Source organism: Meleagris gallopavo, chromosome 7 (genome assembly GCF_905368555.1).
Source record: "Meleagris gallopavo chromosome 7, MGAL_WU_HG_1.1, whole genome shotgun sequence".
Lineage (NCBI taxonomy): Eukaryota > Metazoa > Chordata > Aves > Galliformes > Phasianidae > Meleagris > Meleagris gallopavo.
Window position 1 is genome coordinate 25,861,014 of NC_139410.1, and position 22,544 is coordinate 25,883,557.

General features: G+C 42.1%; 1 protein-coding gene across 6 annotated transcripts in view; it reads left to right on the plus strand.

Moving 5' to 3' along the window:
• The window catches only part of SLC15A2 (solute carrier family 15 member 2), a 68,779-nt gene that overhangs the window by 24,964 nt on the left and 21,271 nt on the right, over positions 1-22,544 (plus strand). For 4 of the 6 annotated variants that reach the window (XR_002116798.3, XM_085228317.1, XM_085228318.1 and 1 more), the window contains 12 exons: positions 2,876-2,963; positions 3,580-3,721; positions 5,477-5,569; positions 6,590-6,689; positions 10,751-10,841; positions 12,919-12,996; positions 15,377-15,459; positions 16,679-16,765; positions 17,080-17,169; positions 17,405-17,449; positions 19,625-19,657; positions 20,752-20,840. Coding sequence is in view for 5 of the 6 variants with exons in the window: in XM_010713884.4 (XP_010712186.1) it covers positions 2,876-2,963; positions 3,580-3,721; positions 5,477-5,569; positions 6,590-6,689; positions 10,751-10,841; positions 12,919-12,996; positions 15,377-15,459; positions 16,679-16,765; positions 17,080-17,169; positions 17,405-17,449; positions 19,625-19,657; positions 20,752-20,840 (1,019 nt within the window). In the remaining variant the exon portion in view is untranslated. The remainder of the gene's footprint in view (positions 1-2,875; positions 2,964-3,579; positions 3,722-5,476; positions 5,570-6,589; positions 6,690-10,750; positions 10,842-12,918; positions 12,997-15,376; positions 15,460-16,678; positions 16,766-17,079; positions 17,170-17,404; positions 17,450-19,624; positions 19,658-20,751; positions 20,841-22,544) is intronic. The other 2 variants (XM_085228320.1, XM_085228319.1) reach the window with 2 other exon arrangements.

Sequence of the window (22,544 nt, forward strand, 5' to 3'; positions counted from 1 at the left end):
CATTGAGACAGGTCTCCAGGTGCTGCTAAGCAGGAGGGATGGGGACTTTGGACAGGCCACTGACATGTGTGCCAGAGCCTCAGCTTTACATCAGTGGCTGTGAGTTAAGCCAGATTCAATGTTTTCTTACCTTACAGCTCTCATGTTTGTGTAGATTTTCAGACTAGTTTCAGCTGAGGGCTTGACACTAAGATACTGTACACTACATTGGCTTTGGTGAGAAAGAGGCTTGTTTTGCACCTGCTTTGATTCGCAGGACAATACAGTAATAACTGCTCTTGCAGCCAGTAATGTCATTAGCAAGCCAGATATTAAGCTAACTGTTTTAAATACTGTGCAGGCTTTAACTATTGGATATTCAGAGCTCCTCAGAAATACTAATCTTAGTCCTATTTTGCAACTAATCAGCAAGAGGGAGAAATGCAAGTAAACATCTCTGCCACTGGCACTTTAAATGACCTCTTTTTTTTCTTTCTTTTCTTCTTGAAGACAGGCTATCAACTTCCACAGTATTTCTAAGAGCTCCATAATCCTGCACATCCCAGGCTTACAGTGGTTAGCTAAGCACAGCAGCGTAGCTGTGTGCTCGTGAATCCAGGCTTAGCCTCTTTGCTTTAGCTGGGGCTTTCTGCTGAGCAAGGTCCTCCTCTGCAAAAGTGAGCATACTGCAGCTGGCTCTTCCCATGGATGAAGGCTGCCCACTTTTGGATGTCCAGGCAGGGCCCATGCAGGTCAGTGATAAAGCAGAGAGAGCACCTGAGTGTTTCTGTGTGCGCTGATGCCGTCTCACAGCGTACAGGCCAGATGAAAGAGTCCCTGCTTGTAAGTCCCTTGCTCAGCTTTTGTAAGCAGTTACTTAAGGTGCTGGCTCAGGCACTGGGGCAGGTTTAGCTGTCAAGTCCCTCCTCCTGCTCTCCTTTTCCTGCTTGTAGGCACTCATCTGTTGGAGGTGCCCATCCCAGAGCAGGAATAGCTGAGATGGGCCACTGCCAGAGTTTCTGTCACTCCAGGTCACAGCGTGGCATGTAGTACCTCCCACTGATGCAGATAGATCCTGCAGGGATTGTGCACTGAGCAGTGAGTTCAGGCATCAGTGGTCTCAACACTGGCTGCCTTGGCTTTGTGGAGTCCCATTCTGTATCTGCATCAAATGCTATTAAATATCAGAGTATTGATAGTGAGGTCTGGGAAAGAGCAGAAGAAAAATATCCCTGTTATGTCATTTTATTTCCAAGTTCAAAAAATGTCACAAAGGAGCCAGAGGAAGCATTATTTCCTCCTTATGTCTTTTCCTCTATGTTATTAAGAGCATGTTAGAGGAGAGTATTGTGCATTTGTGCATTTGCAGCTTATATATACTTCCATTTTTCAGGCTAGTCTGAAAGCAGGAGCTCTCAGTGCAGTTTCCAAGGGAGCCCACTCTGTCTTGGTAGCCATCTGCTGAGCCCAACAGCTTCAGCACAAACTATAAATGTAGTGGATAATTACATATTTATCCGAGTAAACCCAAGGGTCCAAGGCTTTCTTAATAACAAGGCATTCCATAAATAGTAAGAGGAAAATATTTCAAAAATCACAAAAATATCACAGATGCTGGGTTAGGTAGTGGAAATGGATTTAGTCATGGTGTTGTTGTTATTGTTTTTGTTTTTATTTTATTTAGCAAACTGTTCCTTCCTTCTCTTCTGTGGTCCTTGTACAATCTTGAGCGAGGCAGCATGATTAGCTAGTCATCTAACCTAGGAGGCATTGCTCTGGGAATCCGAATAAGCCTCAAGTCTCGTGGTGGAATAAACCTCAATAAACACATCTATCTTCTTATCTGTATTTGCATTTGAGACTCTGAGAAGTAATAGAGGAATTCATTATTTCTGACACGAGGTACAGAAATGCATACGAAGAGTTCATCTCACTCCACTGGTCCATGCCATGGCTGTTTAAAACCTCGGACGTGAATGCAGATGACAGTCTTACGCCCCCGCCCCTCACCCCATGCACGCCCAGCCCGTCTCTCCCACTAATTGGCAGAGCCGTGAAATCTTGCTGTCCCTAGTGGGAGGCAGTGGAGATAAGCAGCTTCCAGCAGCTCCCAGCTGTTTAGCTGGGACTGCTGTGGGCAGCAGAGGGACTGGGGCCCGCACAAGGTCATGCTAAGACCTGGCTGTTCGGATTCCTTGCACTTCACTTGGAAACTGCAGATTTTAGCTGGAGTGAAGTTGATGTCAATAAAAAAAAGTAGCCAGGCTCAGATAGGTTTGAGAAGCGCATAGCTCTTTTGTTTGATTTTTGTTTAATAAATTGAATTATCCATAGCTCTGCCAGCATTCTTGGAATATGAAATAGCTGCTGTGGCTGATGCTCTGCTGCAGTGAATGCAGTGGTGCGGATGGTGTAACTAAGGTGCAGGGATTGAGAGCAGTTGACACTGAGGAAGGAGCAACTTTCTAGCTGCTAGGGAAGGCAGCAGTTTCAGGGCAGAGCAGTAGCTCTGTGTGAAGTACAGATAAAAATGCATCTGAAGGTGTTTTTTGCATCTCAGTGGGATGTTATGTTGCAGCAGAGAGGCAGTGGGATCTTTCTGAAGGGGTTTCTAGACCTGTGGGCAGGGCAGATGTTGGCTGCTGGCAGTGCTGGAGTCCCTGTACTGTTCCTTACTGGGTCCATGCCTGCCAGGTGGATTCATAGGGAACCCTAACCAAAATAAGATGGATGTGGGGTCTGCTCACTTCCTTGAGTTCAATCTGCAGGCTAGCCAGGCAGTAATCAGCACCTGGGTTTCAGACTGGATTCCTCTCTGCTGTCCAGGTGCTGTGTGGATGTGTTGCAGGGGTGAAAGCTATCACTAAGCTGGTATGTTCTGCTTTGTTTCCTTTAGAAACTCTGTGGTTCCAACTACCCCCTGAGCATCGCCTTCATTGTGGTGAACGAGTTCTGCGAGCGCTTCTCCTATTATGGCATGAGAGGTATGCGGCCCATGGAAAGAGAATTCCCCATCCCTGTGTTTCTGTATATGATGACCTGGTGTTCCAGAGTTCTGCTGTATGCAGTCTCAATTGTCTTTCAAAGTAAATTGGTATTTTGGGATATTAGGCATGAACAACACGCCCTGATGTTGAAGCTAGACCTGTTTTAAACAGAAATTGGGACAAGAGACCTCCAACATCACTTCCAATCTAAATTTTTGTATCATTCTGTCTCAAACCTTGTTTTCCAGTGTGTGGTGTCTTTCAGTTGTGTGCATTCTCTGTGTCTGAGAATTGAATCATACAGGCACCTAATCTGCAAATAGAAATTATGCATAAACAGAACTACAGGCTCAGGTGTGATAAGCTAGAAAATATATTTTCCAGCTAAACATAAATGTTTATGAACAAGGGAAGCCTGATACTCACATACCTCATTTGAGCTTTTCCTGTGTCAGGGATTATGAGGAATAGATCTGTAAGCACAGATCTTTCCACAGCAGTGCTCATAGTTGGTACGCAAATCTCTGTTTTCCTTGTCACTGTGATGTAGCTTCCTGCTTACTCACAGAGATGCACATCAATTATCTGATGTGTTTTGCTTGCTTTCTTTTAGCTGTCCTGACACTGTATTTCATAAGCTTCTTCCACTGGGATGAGAATTTGTCCACTGCTGTGTACCATGCCTTTTCTGCTCTCTGTTATTTCACACCTGTCATTGGAGCTATCATGGCAGACTCGTGGTTGGGGAAATACAAGTAAGTAGACATTTCTCTAATTCAGCCAGGATCTGTCCACATTGCACAGCCTGCACAAGGTTCAGTGTTGCCTGTGCTACTGATTTTGAGCTAGTTCAAAAGAAACAGCAGCAAAGAAACACTTGTGAAGGTCAGCTTCTCTCTGTTAATGGATGAACAACTAATGTGTTTGCTCATGCTGTTGTGTGCTCCTCTTTCACCCAATGACCAATAGGCAATGCAATGCAAATCAATAAATTAAATCACAGAGCACAATGCTCCTCTACCCTCCTTCCCCATACATCTTGAGGAAACTAAGACATAGAGTGGTTAACCCTTAGCTTGCCAAGTTCAGTCACTGAGATGGATTCAAAGATGGTAAGGAAGCAGTATCATCCTCTGAATCTAGTAGTTTCAGATGAAATGTCACTAACTGTACCTTCATATGCTTTCTCAGCATACGGAATGCATGAACACACCTATTTTTATCCCAGAGTAACCTGGGTTCAGTCAGATCATCTCCCTTAGTATAAAACCATCTAAACTCTCCCTGAGAAAATTAGGGAGTCATCCCTTAGGCTGATAATTTGCAGGGCAGGGCCACCATCTGTCCCAGAGTGGTGGTGAGCAGCTGTACACAGGACATTCTTTCCTTGGCACTGTCTGCACACTGCCTGAGGAGTCTTGCTGTTAGTGATGAAGTGCAGCTGAACCCTTCCCTATAGGTCTAAACACATCTGGCAGTGTGAGTCTCTACATGGAAAAAAACTGCTGCAACATGCCTTTGTAGCAGAAAGCTCTTAAAGAGATATCAGTATTCCTTTTTTTCTTTCTGCTTTAACTTAGTCATTTTCTTGTCCTATTGAATGAAAAAACCTACACACACAAATTTGGTTTGTTTTCTAACTTCGTTATTTGAAGTTGCCTGGGAATGCTCAATGCTATTTGAGGATATCTATCTTGCAGTGCAATGTTGTGAAAAAATAAACCATTATGCAAACTTTTGTGCGTTAGGCAAGAGATTTTTCCTGGAATAATCCCCTAGTCTTTATAAATGGTGGCTTTTACTGCAATAGCTAAACCAATACTAAGGACTGGATAACAGATTAGAAGAGCTCACAGGGCTTCTTCTTTCCTAACAAGTCCTTCCATTTTTACTGTGAGTGTTTTGTCTGCATATAAATACATAAACGTATGTTAATCTTTAAGACGATGAAGCGATGTAATGCACTCAAAAGCCTGACCCTCCTGGTCAGATTTCATGCTCACACTCACCAAGATGTGGGAAGCAGATAGATGAGCTCAGTCCTCCAGAGGTGCTTGAGATTCAATTCAGTCTTGAAACAGGAAAACCACACTCCTAATTTGGATGTAATAATCAGGTGGGTTGAAAGCGAGCAGCAGTCCCTACAGATTCCTTCCAGCACAGTTAAGTGCATGCTACAAACTGCCAGTTATTAGTAGTCTGGAAACTGAATTGGAGCTGAAGAGTACTCATCTATTTGTGGAACATTTAGCTTATTCTGCCCAGCAATCTCCCCAAAGAAAGTAGTGTCTATGCTTCCCTAATCTCAATCCATTTGCCTATCTCCTTTTTCCAGTGTGCTAAATGTTGACGTAAAAGTTATAGCTGTCTGCAGTACTGGGGATATGGACTAAACTATTCCTTGTGCACCTGCCAAATAGACCTTTCATATCAGGAAGCACAGACACACTCTGTTTTCAGATTGTACATCACCCAGCACCTTCAGTCACTGCTGTTTGCTTTGCTCATAGGACAATCATCTACCTCTCCATTGTGTATGTGGTCGGCCATCTGATAAAGTCAGTCGGTGCCATTCCATCCCTAGGCAACCAGGCAGTTCATGTGTAAGTAGCTGCTGAAGCTGAATGTTTTTGTAGGTTGCAATGGTAGGTGGCTTACCCAGGATTGTCACTTGTTTCACCCCCATCAGGCCAGCAGTTTGGAGGGGAAGTCTAGAGTGTGAATTCACCAGGAAAAGCTCGGAACTGTCACCAGGAGGCCTTTGACACAGAGACCATGATTCTCTGCTACATTATGCTACTGGAGTTTGGTCTCTTCTGTCCAATTGCTCACATCGGCTCATTTTTCCCTCATTTTCTCATTGCTGTAGCTATGCAGCTCAGCAAGGTCCCCTCATGTACTTGGGAACACTAAATTTTCTGATGTGTGACAGAGGAATGATGTGTTACTTGCAGGGTAATGCCCTTCTTGCCCTCTAGATTTCGAACTGATAGGAATATCAGAGTAGTTTTCCAGCTAGCATCTCTGAAGCCACCATGCTGTTTTTACTGAGGTGATCCTGGCACTAAAAATACATGCATGCAGGTAGGAGTTCATCTGGTTTATACAGCAGCTTTCTTTTGCCCTAGATTTGACCTGTCCTGACACTCCCGTTCCACCCAGAAATAATCAATAATCTTTTGGACTAACTGTGGGATTTTGAGGAGTGTTGGGAGGTGGAAAGCACTCAAGAGCCTAATTCAAACAGAATTTCTTCACTTACCTAGATTGGAAGTCTTATATGCAAAGGATTTTTTTTGTTTTAATTTTCCTTTTCTCAATTGATTTCTGCAGCCTTTTGTTCTCAGATGAATGAAAAATAGTCCCTTGGATCTTTGATGTCTAGTAATTTAGTGGGCCTCCAAACAGCAAGAAACTGACAAACACTGTTTGTTTAATTGGCTTATGCTGAATGCAGAAATGAGGATAAATAAATAAGTAAATATTTGCAGTTAGCTGGCTCATCATCACTGCCAATGTACAAGAGACAGTGATAATAGAGGAATTATGGTTGGGTGACAATAAAATGTTCCCCTAAGCAGTGGAAGCGTTCTGCAATGGTGTTATTTTTTTCTTGCATGAAGGGTCCTGTCTATGGTTGGTCTGTTTTTGATCGCCCTTGGAACGGGAGGTATCAAGCCCTGTGTCTCTGCATTTGGTGGGGACCAGTTTGAAGAGGAACACGTAAGATTTCTTTTCTTTTCTAAACTCTTCAGTGTTTGGGTATTTTATGAGGGTGTTCATGTTTTTAGATTTTGTTGTAGTAGAGCCTGTTTGCTAGGAAATTACATAGGAATGATTTGCTAGGAAAAGATGTGAGATGGTTTGTGTGAGACCTGAAAGAATCAAGATGCTTCAGGAAAGGGAAATAATAACAGAACACTATTGATATCAGCTTATGATTGCATCAAATAATCCAAATATTAATTGGGCACTGGAGGAGTTGGAAGATCCTGTATAGTATTGCATAGAAAAACTGCCATTTCTAATCAGCTTAAGAAGTTGATTATAGCACACTGCAACACAGTACAGCAAACAAAAAGGAAAACTGTATTGCAAGCCTCTCAGCTTAGGGACTTCCCCTCTCCCCCCCCCCCCCCCCCCAAAAAAAAAAATAGATTGTTGTTGAGAAAGAACTGTAGAAAATTCTTGCCTTTTGAAGGTAGTTCTAGTACCCAATGTGGTCAGAATGTTTTCTAGATATGCCAGAATAGAAAGTTCTGAAGAGTTGGGAAAATGTTTCTTTTTAGTATTGCATCCTGTGAATCGTAATCCAGTTTCTTCATGTCCTTGTTCTCCATCACAAGGACTTAGCACTGGCCTTCATGTTGTGTAATGAATCAATCTCAAATTCCTGTTATGTAAACCAGTGGCTAAACCAGGAATAAGGTAGCACCTGAAGAAGTGAAATAGGTCAAAATGTACTACTTTCAGCTATTACTGTGCATATCATAAGTCATAGAAGGCTACTGCTACAAGGAAGAAAATAAGTGGATTTGTGATGAGCAGACTAAATCCACTAAGAATTATTTAGTATTGTATGTTAGAAAAAAATATCCAGAAATATACCTATTGAAAAAGATTGGGACCTTTAAAAGATGGAAATCCCCATCAATAGAAGTGTTGAATAAGGACATTCCAGTAGTGGCTCATCAGAATAGTCACTGATGGAGTTGGTTCAGGGATGGCCACTTGGCCTTGATGAAGCAAGCTCTGTAAAGCAGTTTGGTGTTTGCCTTTTGCAATGTCCCACCATGTAGTTAGCATTTAATGGGTAAATAAAACCGACTAAAATACTTATTTTAAAACATAGAGAAGGCTTGGTCTTTCTTCACATCAGCTATATGATACTAAAGTGGTGAATCTTACAAGCAGATCCTTCTTGATGTGTGTGCATCCTGTGCTGTGCTGCCAGTCAGACCTGGTGCTTTAGAGGATGCCGCAGAAGGGGAAGCAGCAATCAGGAGGCGGTCACCACAACTCTGGCTGGCAGTGCAGCACACTGCTCTGGGGATGCACTGTGTGTGTACCAGCATGCGGGCATCTCAGGTTGCAGTGCGAATAGTTCCCCCACAAGGACTGTAACAGGTGCTACCGCAGCGTTTTCAGAAGTGCTACTTCTATGAATATTAATGATTAATAATATTTATCCAGCATCTTTCAATTATCATCCTGTAATTAGGTGGTAATATGTACCACTTATCTTCAGAGTGTTTTATAGACTTCAGCTAATGAATCTCAGCATCCCAGTCAGGCACATATTATTATTATCCCAAGCTTACCATTACAACTCAGTTACAGAGAAAAACCCAAACTGCTCATTGTTGGTGTGGGCCTGTGCCTATTCTCCAGCAGTCAGACTACACCTCTCCAACAAATTTATCAAATGCTAAGGCTCAGACATTCCCTTGTGTTGCCTTCAAGGGAAACTAATTTAGAAAAAGAAACTGTAAAAAGCCTTCTGATAAGGACAATATGTTCTGTTCTATTCATTCTTTTCAGAATAGAAAGTTTGTATTTTACCATTTTGAAATGACTTTTCCCTTCAGAAGAAGAAAAAGAAAGGTTTTACGAATGTGATAGGAAATGTAAGTCTTCAAAACCAGAACAAGAAGTTTTGATTTTGTAAGGGTTGAAAGATTTAGAGCCAACCAGAACTTTTTTTTCTCTCTGGAGTGTTGTTTGGGAAGGCTCCCTGTGTTTTTCGTCTTCCACTCCAGCTAGAGCGAAGTAAGTTTTAAAAATTCCAAATTAGATGAAGAACTTGATTTCTCCCTCAATTTTCAAGACACCAATAAACTTCAGCTGAACCCTTAAGTACACGGGTTTAGTTGTTCCATGTGGAAATGAGGGATGTGGTAGTCTGCATATAAAGTAAATAAGTAGATTGCTCCTGTGGTTTCCATGAGGAGATAAAGCTAACTTTTGAGGCATAGGCATGCTGTTGGCCTGGTTTTCTTAGGAGTACTTTGTAAATTCTAGGCTCTGCCACTTTCAGAACAGTAGTACTACAAACAGTGATGGAGACTTATTCATCAGGGGTTCAGATAGAGAAAGTAGATTTATCTGCAAGTTTCCAAGTACCCTTGTCTATGGGATTAGCAGTCCAGACTAAAAATGCCTGAATAAAATGATGCCTACAATATGTTACATGAATGCACAGGCTGCTGTGCATATTAATTAAGGACCAAAGCTTCTTTCAAACAGTGCGGTGTGGTTTTTAAGGTACTAAATAGCTTTCTCTTTGTTTCTTTGTTTTGCTGTTGCCAAGGAAATCAGGATTATCATGAACAGTACCTTTTCTCTAATTAGTTAATCCAAATCATGTTATTAATGCACGTCTGCTCCAAAGATTAAGAAAGGAAGAGGGAAGTCTTTTTTTTTCCAATCGGTGTAAATTGCAAGCTGTTGGCCATTATTTTTGTACTCACTTCTGCAACACTGACCATCTTTTTCCATCACTTGAATCTATAAATGTGTATAATAAGGAAGTTTTAGTGCACCTTGAGATCTCAGTCTTGGTTCCTTAAAAGTTGTCTTTTACTCATCTGCAGTTCTTTACTTTTTAATCCTGTTTTTCAACCTTGTGAATATTGTTGTCTCAGGGAGCAGAAGGGAACAAGACCACACCTATGGGGGGCTTCCTCACAGACGAGTTAAAGCTTCATATTCAAAATGCTCAGGTCACAGAGATGTGGCTCAAGGTGCCCTAAGGAGTTTGCTGCCATGCACTGAGCCGTGTCCGGTTTGTCCACTGCCGTTGCAGAACCTGGTGACAGCCGGGAGTGAAGCCCTAGATACTGATGAAATACATTGGCTGCCTAGGCTTGGGCTGTCTTTAAATGCCAGCTTCACCAACTGAGATGTCCCACAGCTGGTGGTACAGATGAACATGGTGTAGGCCAGGTAGCCTTCTTTCTCTGCTCTGCCAGCCCAGGCACAGGGAGGAAGTTTAGCACTGTTAGTGCATGTGTCTCTGAATATCTCCAGTGCACGCAAGGAGGGACTGCGTTTGACTGAATGCCTTCACGTATTACTTTGGTGACCAAGTTTTTGGCACCAAAACCTGTGTCAAATTCTTGATTCCTTCCAAACTGGAAATTATGCAGGAGGAAGGAAGGTCAGCAAGAATCCTTTAACTGTATGAACTCTAATGTGTTGCACCATCTGTTGAATTCTGAGCTCTTGAATATGCTCCCATAGATTTAATTTCCCCTAATTTCCCCTATTAGTCTGATGTTGACAGGCCTAAGCTTGATAATCTCCTTTCTTATGGATTCTTTTCATTTGCTGCTCTCATCTTTGCTCGTATAAACTAAAAAATATGCAGGTTTCTTTTTCTGTTTTTTTTTTTTTTTTTTTTTTTTTTTTTAATGGGAGGAGAGAAGGGGAGAAAGGAGCTCGGGCATGGGAACACATGATGATCTTGTTGAGCTGTGCCAAGCTGTATGGAATTAGGTGACAAAGGACCTGAATAAGTAGATGCTTTCCCCCTTCCAATCTCGCACACTCTCAAAGCAGTGGCTTTTCCTCTGAAATGCCAAAAAGCCCCACAGTGCATCTCAAGGAAGATGATTTGTGTGAGCCTTTACCATCACCTGAAGGCAAGTTTGTTTGCCTAACATTTTATGCACTTTGTGTCAACATTTACCCAGTCTTCCTAACAAGAGAATTGATAGCACTGAATTTGCAAGCCTGATGCTGTGTGTTAGCTGTGACACTGATACTGTCTTCTCTTGTTTTAGACCTCAGAGAGAAGCAAATTTTTTTCCGTCTTCTATTTATCCATTAATGCTGGAAGTTTGATCTCTACGTTTGTAACGCCTGTATTAAGAGGTCAGTGTTGATTTAGAGTAAAACAATAAATTAGCTGCCCTCTGGCTACTCCGCTGTGCATTGTTAGGCTCTTATGACAACTGAATGGCAGAAATTATATTATCTCTGGATTGGTCAGTGTATTGCATTTATGCCTTGTTAATCCTGCCATCACAGCGTAACAGATTTATGGTGCTAGCAGCAGGCAAGTCACAAAAAACATATTTCCCAGTTGTATTTCAACGCCAGCCCAAACTGCAGAGTTAAAATATGGGAGGTGGAAAGATCTGAATTGTCATCTAATTCTTTTTGTATCCAGTGAAGTATTGATCCCTGCCTTGCTTGCAGGTAACCTGTGGATGGGAATTGATCTCTGTTGTCCTGGACAGGCATCAGGACTGAGTGGTTTAGCAGACATGGATTTGGAGTCCTACACTGTCCTGCCACTGCTGACTGTGGGAGGACTCAGTCCTGGCACCCAAGCATGTCTGCATGGGTCTGCTTGGAAGATTGCAGCTCTGAGCAATTACCCTTGAAAACAAAGCACAGGCCTCTGCCCCACTTAGGACCTACTTTACATTCTGTCCTTGCTGCACTTCTTTCGTTGTATCGTAGCGCCTGGAAACCAAGGGACTGGCATGCTATAAATACAGGCACAAATGCAGAGGGAGGGCAGCAGACCACAGGCAAAGGAACTGGGGGCAGGACTAGGTAATGTTCACACTGGTAATTTTTTCATTCTGTCCTGTGGCCTTCAGGAAGCTTTCTTTATTTGCAGTATTCGTTTCACCAGGCCGTTCATTTCACAAACCTGTGGGCAGTTGTGCTTGTCTTATATCTCACCAAAGTGTTGAGGCGAACACTCTCCTTACCCAGGTCAACTTTATGTTGGGAGGGGGTTTTGCTCAGTGCCATCACTGCACAGATGAAAATCTGATTTCCTTGGAACGTAAAAACCTGTGCCAAGGCAACATAACAGTGAACTAGTTGCAACATGGAAATGAGGTGGAGAGGATGGGGAAAGAGTAAAATTTCTGCTAAGTGTGAAAGGTTTCCTTGGAAAAAACAAGAAATATAATCCAAAGACATTTGGCAGAAACATGGAATAGATGTTTTTAGGTGGAGTCCAGCTCACTTTGTATGTTAACAGTTCAGTGTGTCCATAATATCTTGCTGCCAGCTTTGTTGGATTTCAGCTAATTTACGAAAATAGGCAAATAAATGTTATGCACCACACACAGTTATGCAATTGATCATGATTGCCAGAGACAGCAAATGGGGACAACAGAAGGCTTCATGAGCTGGTTTCCTGTTAATTCTGATGTTTATTTTAGCCAAACTTATTTGTTGTTGTTTTCTATGCAAGAGTGCAGTAATTTGTGGCCACTGGCATGCAGATGCAGACTTCACTGCTAGTTTGCAACTGGCCTTCTGAACTCCTGTGCTGTGAGCTAAACTGAAAGGCACGGAGTTTCAGTGAATCATACCTTGGATCAGTGAAAGCCATGCTCTAACAAACCTGGATTCCTGGTGGGCAAGACCTGGCTACCTCTGGTGAAATTGGGAAGTTGGAGAGAAAAGGTATTGGAAATGCAACTAGTGTGTTAAGTCTAATCCTGTACACCCACTTATTTAGGAGTAGGGGTATTTGCTACCACCTTGTCCACTATAGTTGTACACTGTAAATCACAATGAAATATAATATAACTCATGCAGCTGGCACAGATACTGTGGAAACACAGTACTGATGTGTTTAGACCTATATGAACATATAATGATTTGAGGTTGTTTTAAATGTTTTGGTTTTTTTTTTTCTTTCCAAATTACAGTTCTTATCACTGCTTTCTACCTATTTGTCTCCCTTCTACTATTCTCATCAATATCCCATTATCAGCTTCTATTGCTGGCAGACACTTGTGCAGCTTCCAAATTGTCCTCGTCAAGTGAGTACAACTGTTTCAATTCATAGTGTCAAGCAGCAACAGCAAAGAAGATTTAGAGCCAAACCAAGTGACTGATCTAAGAGAAGCAAATCGAAAACCCAGGTAACATAAGGCTGATAATAATGAGATGCTTTTCTTTCTGAATTCTTTTTTAGGGGATGTGAAATGTTTCGGAGAGGATTGTTATGCACTGGCTTTTGGTGTTCCAGCAGCACTGATGGTGCTGGCGCTTGGTGAGTGAAAACCACCATGATTCTAGCAGTAGTTATAATTTTTAAGTCTGCGTGTGGATGAGAAAATGCATGAGTTCACCAGCACTGGATGGATACTGTGATGGAAAGCTCAAGAGTTCAAACTCATCCAACTGTTCCACGGTTCAGATCAGCAAGAAAAAACACTTGGTTCACTTAGAGATGAGGCAGACTGTGGTCATCCTGCAATCTTAAATCATAATACTGGTGAGAAGACGGTTGTTCTGTATAACAAATGAAGGCATTAAAGTAATTCTGATGTGCTACAGCCCTGTCTGTGAGCAGGTTAGGCTCTGAGCTGCCATCTGAGCACTACTTAAAGTAGTACTCAAAGTACTCCAACTTACAGAAGAGAAGCTTAGTATGCCACTTCTAACCTTTCCACAGGTTTTTTGTAGCTTGATGCCATCCACTTTTGCTTCAGAATGCTTGCCACACAGAAATCTCAGAGAGGGAAGCTGAATGAGATGCCACTTTATTCATATCTCACTTTGCTTGGCTGAAGTGATTCCCACAATTACAGTGGCAGCCTATTATTATGTTGCAATAATAAGCCCTCATTGCCCTAGAATCAGGAGTGAGCTGCAATCATCCTGCTTCCTAAAGCCTGCGTCTTAGGCCTGTTAATGCACTGTCAAGATGACTTCTTCAACCCCTATCAAATACCCAGCAATTTCTGCATTCTTACAGTTACTCATCACTAGCCAATATAAAGGACATCCCATTAGCTTTAGTTTTCACTGCTGCAGGGGAGCAGTCCCCTTATTATACTGCATTTGAGAGCTTTTAACACAGCATGGATTGACTTCTCATTCAACATGTTAGCTTAATTGAGAGACCATGCAATTGTATGAATTGCATCTGTGATTTGGAAAGTTCATCCCCCTGAGAATGTTTAAGTTGTTTTTCCCTGTCAAACTTCCATCCCAGAGAAGGATCAGAGCGTTGGGAAAACGTTATCAGGTCACAGCCTATGTTACAGCAATTATTTTTCAAAAAAAGTGCATGGTCACAGGCCCGAGTAGCTTCTTTTTTCCCACGTGGTCCATTGTTAGCGGTTTAGTGAGGCATAAGCTCCTCTGTGCAGCACCGTGTGATGAATGTTTCCAACAAGATAGTAGTAGTTGCCCAGGGAAAAATGGACATGTAAATATTACAGTTCCAGTGAGGCCATCAGTTGTAATGTGTTTTTAGCTAGTGTCCTGCTGCCAGATTCCACAGCCTGCCCAGCAAATCAGTTCTGTGTACTTTTGTAAAATATTGGAGTTTTCTTGGATGTGATGGATAAGCAGCATGCAGAACTGGAGAACATACCCTTCCAGCCCTGACCAATCCCCTTCCCATGATGCTGGAAAGCAAAGACAAGTTTAGAGGCAGAATGGGCATCTTACATGACAAGATTTTCTGAGCTGCCTTAGTGTCTGAAATACAGGAGAGGACTGACATCATTTATTTTAATGCAGGAACCTCAGTTCCCAGAGGGGTCAATGGAATTGCCAGGAGGCGTTTTCAGCAAACTTAATGAATCACCTTTAGGAAGGCACCAATAACTCCACATAGAGATGCTAAAAATGAAATAGCGCTGTTACCCGTTCTATGACTTTGGACAAGTCTCTTTGGTTGGGATTCACCTAAACTGATTTCAGATACTTCTCTGGCAGTTCTGAAGGTCAAAACTGGATGTTCATAGTCCTAACAAAAGAAATGGTGAACATCCAGGTGAGAAAAATACCTACTTTTTTCCACTGGTTGCTTTGTTATATGGATTTCATGCTTAGCTTTTATTGTACTTCTCCTTGCTAACACTTTTGGAATTGCAATGTCAAAAGGCTCTCAAGGAACAGGACAAATGATCTACAATTGGATAGCTCCAACTCTGACAATATTTTGAAGCCTTGCTAATCTATTTTGTGTTTTGAGGGAGAAAGCAATACCTTAAATTGCACATCCCTTCATGGAAATCATGAGTGAAGGTAATTTCTCTTAACGTTATTTAAATGTGCATGAGGTGCAAGTACACAAAGCTCATGTTGGATTTGGATTCATCCTCACATGGTTGCAATGATTTGGGGCTAGTTTCACTCACAGGTATCATCATCATCAACATCGGCAATTAAAAGTGGATTGTTTTTTAAGTCACTTTGTAGGAATCACCTTGACTCTTGTAGATGTTGCATCTTTTTCAGTTTGAAGTCATTAACAGGGCCCTATACGTTTGTTTGGTTTGATGAAAGTTCTGCCATATAAGCCTCAAAGGGAGAGAATTTCTGCTGAATATGAGGGTGAGGGATCCTCCCCAGAAAACAGAGCAGGATTAAGCTTCAGTCACGTAAATTCTCATCTGGATTATAATCTTTTTCAGTTGTGTTCATAGCTGGAAGCGGACTGTACAGAAAAACACCACCACAAGGAAACGTCTTACTTGAAGTGTGCAAATGCATTGGAGTAAGTGTGTGCCATTCTCTCTTCTTCATGCGTAATTCTGAGGCTGCAGGTCAGAAGAGTGCAAAAGGAATGAGGAAGTGACATCTAGAATCCTTCTGGATGCTGCTCCTGGCTAGATATCTTGCTGTTGACCTGTAAGGAATAAGGGACACATTTATGTCTCAGTTTATTCTTCAGCATTTCAATTGTTTTTCCATAGCTCCACATCTTCAGCTAACGTCAGTAGAAACACTGGGTAAGGTGTGCTGGTAAGGACTGAAAGAAAAATTTAGAAACATAATTTCTTTCAGCTGAACAATTTTACCTGAAGTTTATCAGTTCAGCAGACTGTAATATTTCATGTTCATGTTATGCACATTAAGTTACTCTACAGTTTCAGTATAGCCTATCAGCTATTCTTCATAGTGTGTGAGCTGGCTATAGTGTATGAGAAATCCTGTCTTGTTTTTGGATGGATATTGATGTGTCTTGTTCAGGACCTGTTGCAAACAGCAGATGTTTTCTTTTTCTCTAGGTTAATGCTAGTGACAGATTTACCTTGGGGAAACAGACCAGATCTTAAGGACAGGATTTCTAAGGGAGGTTTTTGCCAGTCTGTTCAGTGGCTAGAGCAAGAAGCATGAACAAACAAGTTAAGAATTTGGTCTCACTAATTTCTCCTGCAGTGAGAAAACAACTTAAAAGCTGCTCTAGGACTGAATGAGACATGGGCTGCACCAGAAATATGCAAAGAAAGACCTACAGAACAAGAAAGGAATGAGAGTTCTGATTTTGATATTGCTGTGGATAAGGAGGTGTTTTCTCCCCAGCACTGTGCTCAGTCCAACAAGTGCCCTTCAGAAAAGAACAGAAGAAGAAAAAATGATGTTCAAAGCTTTATTACATATCAGGTTTTAAATCAAGAGAAAAACAGTCATTGGAGGCTAATACTGGGTTTGCTTGTGGAGGACAAGCTCTGGAGGTAGTTCATTCACATATCACACCTTTCATCAATCAGTGTCACAGAAACTTTCTTGCAAAGAATTGGTTCTAAAGCATCTGGTTGTGCATGTGCAAATTTTGGAAGTGTCCATCAGAACCCCATGATATGTACCTTCGGAGTGGAAAGGGCAGTTTTGAACTGGGAATGTGACAAGGGCAGACAAGTAAGACCTCTGAAATGGAAAATTTAAATTAGGGGGTAGGCATGAGGGAATTATTCACCTGTTTTTCTCCTTAGTTTGCTATTAAAAACAGGCTGAAAAATCGCTCCCGTCAGATTCCAAGGAGAGATCACTGGCTTGACTGGGCATCAGAACAGTACTCGGTAAGTGATGTTTTACAAGAGAGGATTGGAAGGGAAAAGGGAGTCAGGCAGGCTTAGGACTGGCCTGGCCACCCAGCTCATCATATGCATCTCCTCACTTGCCCTGTCCCTTCCCATGTCTGTACTCTCCTGACCCTTAATGGACAGTCGAAGTGCTGCAATGAAATGCAGAAATGCAATTGTGGGCATGAATAAATGCAGTGAATAGTTGTCGTGTAGAAAAACATAGGAGATCTCTTGCTTTGTAGTTTGTAGCTTGAAGCCCCTGTCGGTTTGTCACTCACATCTTAATTTTCTGTGTGTTTCCTTTATAGAAACAGCTGATTGGGGAGGTTAAAATGGTGACACGCGTTCTCTTTCTCTTCTTACCATTGCCGATGTTCTGGGCCCTGTTTGATCAGCAGGTACAGTACAGCACGTTGCAGGCCTGAATTTGCACCCCTGTGCTACCAGAATGATACCAAAGCATTCTGGAGACACCGTGCACTGCCTTCCTACCAGGTGTCTAGAGGCTGGTTGTGCTACAGCGGCGCAAAACTGTTTTTTGCAAGACCTCCAGCACTGTGGTCTTCTCTGTCCCCATGCTCTCTGTTCCATGGAACATCATGCAAACTACATTGCTGTCTGCTTTCTCCTTAGGGATCCAGGTGGACTTTGCAAGCTACAAAGATGAACGCTGACTTTGTAAGTATTTAATGTTACTGGGGATAAGACTAGCAGTGCTCTTGCTTTTTAATCAAAGTCTCTCGCTAGTAAGGGCTTCTGCTTAATGAGTCTGGATGAGTTGCAATTTCAGTGATTAGAAGAGAGAGGCCCTATGTGGCCGTGTGCAGTTCATCACGGCACATCTTGGCAAGGAGCAAGGGCTGGGGAGCCACTGGCAGCCTGCAAAGTCAGGAGTGCTGACGTACTGGCAACAGGTTGCTCTGTGGCCCCCACTCAAGACAGGGAAGTCAGATAAAGTTCACACAGCCCTTGTGACGTATTAATGAGAGATGTTGTAATTGTATACTTCTGCCCTGGCTTACTTAGTGATGCATTGATGAAGCCTCTAAGAATCAGCAGGAATCCTGTGCTTAGGGTCAAAATGTGGTGAGGATGAATTAGTAGCCATCAAGTACTTCAAAAGTGTGAGTGGCAAATGGAGCAGAGGGCAGTGACAGATGACTGTAGATCAGCTGTCTAGCTAACGATGTCACCACACAGAGAGTTTCCAGAAGTGTATTTAATAGCCCATCTAGATCTTACCTGCAGATGCTCATATCAGAATTTAAGATTGTAAATGCCCGTTTTACAGTTTAAAATCAATGTAAGGCCCCAGATTTGAGTTCTTCCTCTTAAAAAATTTTGCTCTCAGCATGTGATACTCATTAGGCTTAATTAATTCAAATGAGGCATGAAAAAGGCTACACCACTTGTAATATTTTATCCACTCCAGAAGGACAAACAATGAAAGTTCATGAAGTCTTTATGACGTGTATCTAGAAACTGTTTTCTGCTGTTGTGCTCACGTACACTTAGTGATCCATCAGCAGAACATCTACGAATCACCAGGAGTCATTTTTTAAACTCTCCCTGGTGGAAAAGATAACCAGTACATATTTGTTTTACCTGCTGGTAAAACATGGATTTTTGGCTTCTTTCAGTCTTGTTCAGCCTTAGTGAGTTACCCCAGATTATGAAGGTGAGAATTAACTGCAACACTGGGTTGATTTCTTCATTAGGGTTGTTGGAGATTGTACTTGCAAAATTCCGTGTTTCTGCTCTCTCAAGCCAAAGTGCTCAGCTAGGGAGACTGAATTAACAGGGAACGGTTTAGTGCAACATGAATGCTTGCAGACTTGTTTTCTAGTGGCATATTTGTACGCAAAGTAGCGAGAGAAGAAGGTATTTGCTTGATGCTTTTAATTGCAAAGGTCCTTTGCTTTGTCCACTTCTTCTCACTCTCCTAGGAGGCAGTTGCCAGCAGAAACAGTAGGCAATCTATATTCAGCTCAGGACAAACCTGGCAGACAGGAGGCAAATCCCTACGGTGCTTTCTCGGAACGATATTATTTTCTTCCTAATGTTTTCCCCCTTTCTCTTCATCTTAATTTCAAATGAAAAGCTGTGTGGAGTTCAGGCAAACGCCAGCCTCTGCCTGGAGACAGCTCATCTGTCACTTTTGGAGACTGAGATCCCTCTATCTATCCTTGATGGCCTTGCCCAGTTGCAGGGGCTAGACACAGTGGTGCAAAGATACCACAGCTGTTACAGCCTTAAGTTCTCTTGGCTTAAACCAAGAACAGTTGAACAACTGACCAAAGCCCATTTGGTGCCTTTGGCAAATGGAGGGAATAGATGGGGGTTTGTACAGCCTATTGGCTCAAAGGTAATCTTCTGTTATCCTTTTGAGGTGTTTGGAACAAATACCATCACAGCTCAGGGGTCTTGAAGTGTGAGGACATTCACTTACAGGATTTGGGCTTTTCCTTTAGAGAAGCAGAGGGAGTAAGCTCAAAATCCAGGTCCCAGCTTAGAACTAACATTCCCATTCCTCACCGCTCACCTAGTCTTGGGCTCAGCCAGTCTGAAAGACGCGACTCAGTACCTGTCCTGGCCATGTCCCAAATGCCATATATCAAGGCCTGAGTGTAGCTTCCTTCTGCAAAATGATCCTCATCAAATTCTCTCTCTTTAGATAACAAGTGTCAAAAGCACAATGTCAGCTGCTAAAGCCAATATAAAGCATTTGAGGAAACCACCTTTGCAGATGAAAACTATACTGTGAGCTGGTTGCTTGTTTGCCATCAGCCATATATGCTATGCACTCTTATATGATCATGTTTATGAGTCCCTTGCCATATCTTTTTGTTTCAGGGAATATATGTCCTTCAGCCTGACCAAATGCAGGTAAAAATACTACAGGGTAGGAAATTACCCTGCAGAAATATATTTTCTTGTTCTCTGTTCTCTCTCATTCTTTTTTTTTCTTTCTTTTTTTTTTTTTTTTTTCCTCATGGGACCAGTGGTCTTTCTCTGCTCATTTTGAAGGTAATAGCAGTGGTCCTGCTGGCTAGTGTGGTGTGGACTCTGACTTATTGCACACTAGCTGTTTAGCAAGCTTAACCTTGATTTTCAAAGGACCCCAAGGATGTCGTAACACAGGCATAATGCAGAGGTGTGGGAGAATATGACACCTTAATATTTCTTGAACTAGTGCTGCCATATGGGGGATACAGATTGTGTCTTTTTTTAACACATCTCTGCACTGGGATCAGCCTTATACCTGAAATACGTTTCCTTTCTTCCTTCCTGCAGGGCAAATGAAAATATGAAGGCTCTGAGATGATGCTGTGTTGTCACAGTTGATTACAGTTCTTATGCTGAACAGCTCTGAAGAAATTCAAAGCTGTTCCTTTCCCTAAAATCTTCCTTCAAAGCTGAAACTGAGCATCTCTCTCTGCTTGTTTTCTCATTGCTCTGTTTTCTTGCTGTGCCACTTCTGACTGACAGACAAGTTCTGCCCTCCCAGGAGAAAAGCAGTTCCTGGGGGGGTTCTCATGCTGTATGGAAGTATGAAAAAGTGGCAGACTCACAAAATAGTGCCAGTTCCTCTAAGATTTTGCTCAAGTCCCAAGCTGTTTCCATTATTGTTGATCTGTTGTAAGGTCCCACCCAGCATAGCCCCTAAAGTTGCCTGCCTCTGTTTCAGTCAGTTTTGTACTCTCTGAAAACACAATGCTTCAATTCTCTCTTCAGGGAAATTGCACCAATGATGCTTGCTTACCTCTTGGAAAAGAGGGTATGAACAAAACATATTTGTGCCTGTGAAACCTAAACAGTAGAAACCATCAAAAAGCAAACTATGATTGTAGTTTAAAAGGAGGTTTTTAAGTGTTCATGTCCTTTCTGTAATGGAATTATTTCTGGAGGACATTGCTTTATGAGTTTAATTACTAAAAGTTGCTTTCTAGTCACTAAACTCCCATTGTTTTGTATTGCAGTTCTTAAATCCACTTCTTATTCTTGTCTTCATCCCGATTTTTGACCTTGGACTCTATCCTCTGATAAACATGTGCAAATTTAATTTCACGTAAGTACTTGGGGACAACATGGATACCTCATTTCTTACTGTTTTGCAGCAAGTGTGCAGAAGAATAGCTTTTAAGGAGAAGGAACACAAATTTCTATACTTGTACTTTACAGCATTTGCCTCTACTTCAGCCTCTCTGGCAGTGTCACCATTTTCCATAGGCCAAGGAAATTCCAGCTGGGAAAATTCACTGATGTTGGTTTCTGCTCTGTCATCAGGTTTTCCCTGAAAGCCAGTATGAATGGTCCCTCTTTAAATTTGATCAATATGTCCTTCTCCTTATCTCCTGTATTGCTGCAAAGTAATTCCCTACCTGCAGCAACCGAATTCACTGCCCTGCCTGAGCTACATGTGGTCTTGTGAAGGCAGATTCCCACCAAGATAGGGGCCAGTGGAGAAGGGAGTTTTCACAATAGCGATAGTGTTCTATCCCAAGTCTGCTCTAAGAAGTGCAGTGTTATAGGAGAAGACCTCTAGATCAAAACAGTTGTATCTGGGGACCAGTGTATGCTTTTGGGGAGGAGATTTGACTTTTGAGTCTCTGTAGTCTGTCTGTGTGAGTTGATATGCTTTAACAGTAGGAATATGTTATGTGCGCTGTTGGAGTGCCTCAGCCAGTGCAGCTGACTGAAATGAACCAAGTTTGCATGCTCCTACACCAAAGAGTGTAATGGGGAGATGAGTGGGAGACTGGCTTCACAAGCCCCTACTTGGCAGAAAGCTTCCTGTCTGATGACAGGTTCACAGAGTATCTCATCCAGCAGCACAGACCCATGCACTGAACAGAATGGAATGTCATGCTGTTTCTGCCCCCTGGATGCTAGATACTGACAGGCTCCTCTCCAGTTCAGCCATGGATGTGGCAGTGGATATACTGTAGCCTGCAAGATTTTAGCCTGTGTGGCTGCAGAAGCTGGTGCAAACACAATCCCAATGCACAATTCAATGTCAAAATCACATTATTTATCACAAGACGCAAACAATAGTAATTTTCTTATAACAGACCATATAACTGAGAGACAGAATTTAGGTTCATAATCTGGATTTCTCAGACCCCTGTCCGTCTGGACTATGATTCAGACAATTACAAAGACTGGAAACCACTGAATCTAGATCTGTATTTGTTTAAAATCTCAACAGTTCAGCACTCAGTTTGGACCAGCCTTTCTGGACCTATCCTATGCCTTTTTATATCAGATTGTCTCATATAGTTCTGACTGAGTTGTTCTGTTTTGCACCAGTTTCAAAGCGTATTCCTTATTCTCTAGGAATGTAAATGTATTGGCAGGAGAAATAACCCAGAGTGATGACACAGATGGTCAGAAATGCTGATGACATAAACTGTACATTTATTCTTCTCTTTATTCCTGCCGCTAAGTAGCATACTACTTATCTTTTGCTTTTCCCAGGAGAGACTTGAAGATCTATCATTTCTAGTGCTCTTTCCCACATCACAGGTTAACATAATGCCATGAGCTATTCCCACTAGATGAGCTAGGAATAAGACAATATGAAACTTGCAAGCATAGAACTTTTTTCATGGCATACCAGTTTTAATTGGCCTCAGTGCTAGCCTCATGCAGAAAAATGGAATAGTTTTAAGTTAAATGATTGGCAATTTAAACAGCACATCATTCCCAGTGCCACCTGTTGGACAGTTCAGTATGTGGTTTTGGCACGTCTTAGTCTCTGAGGAATGGTATT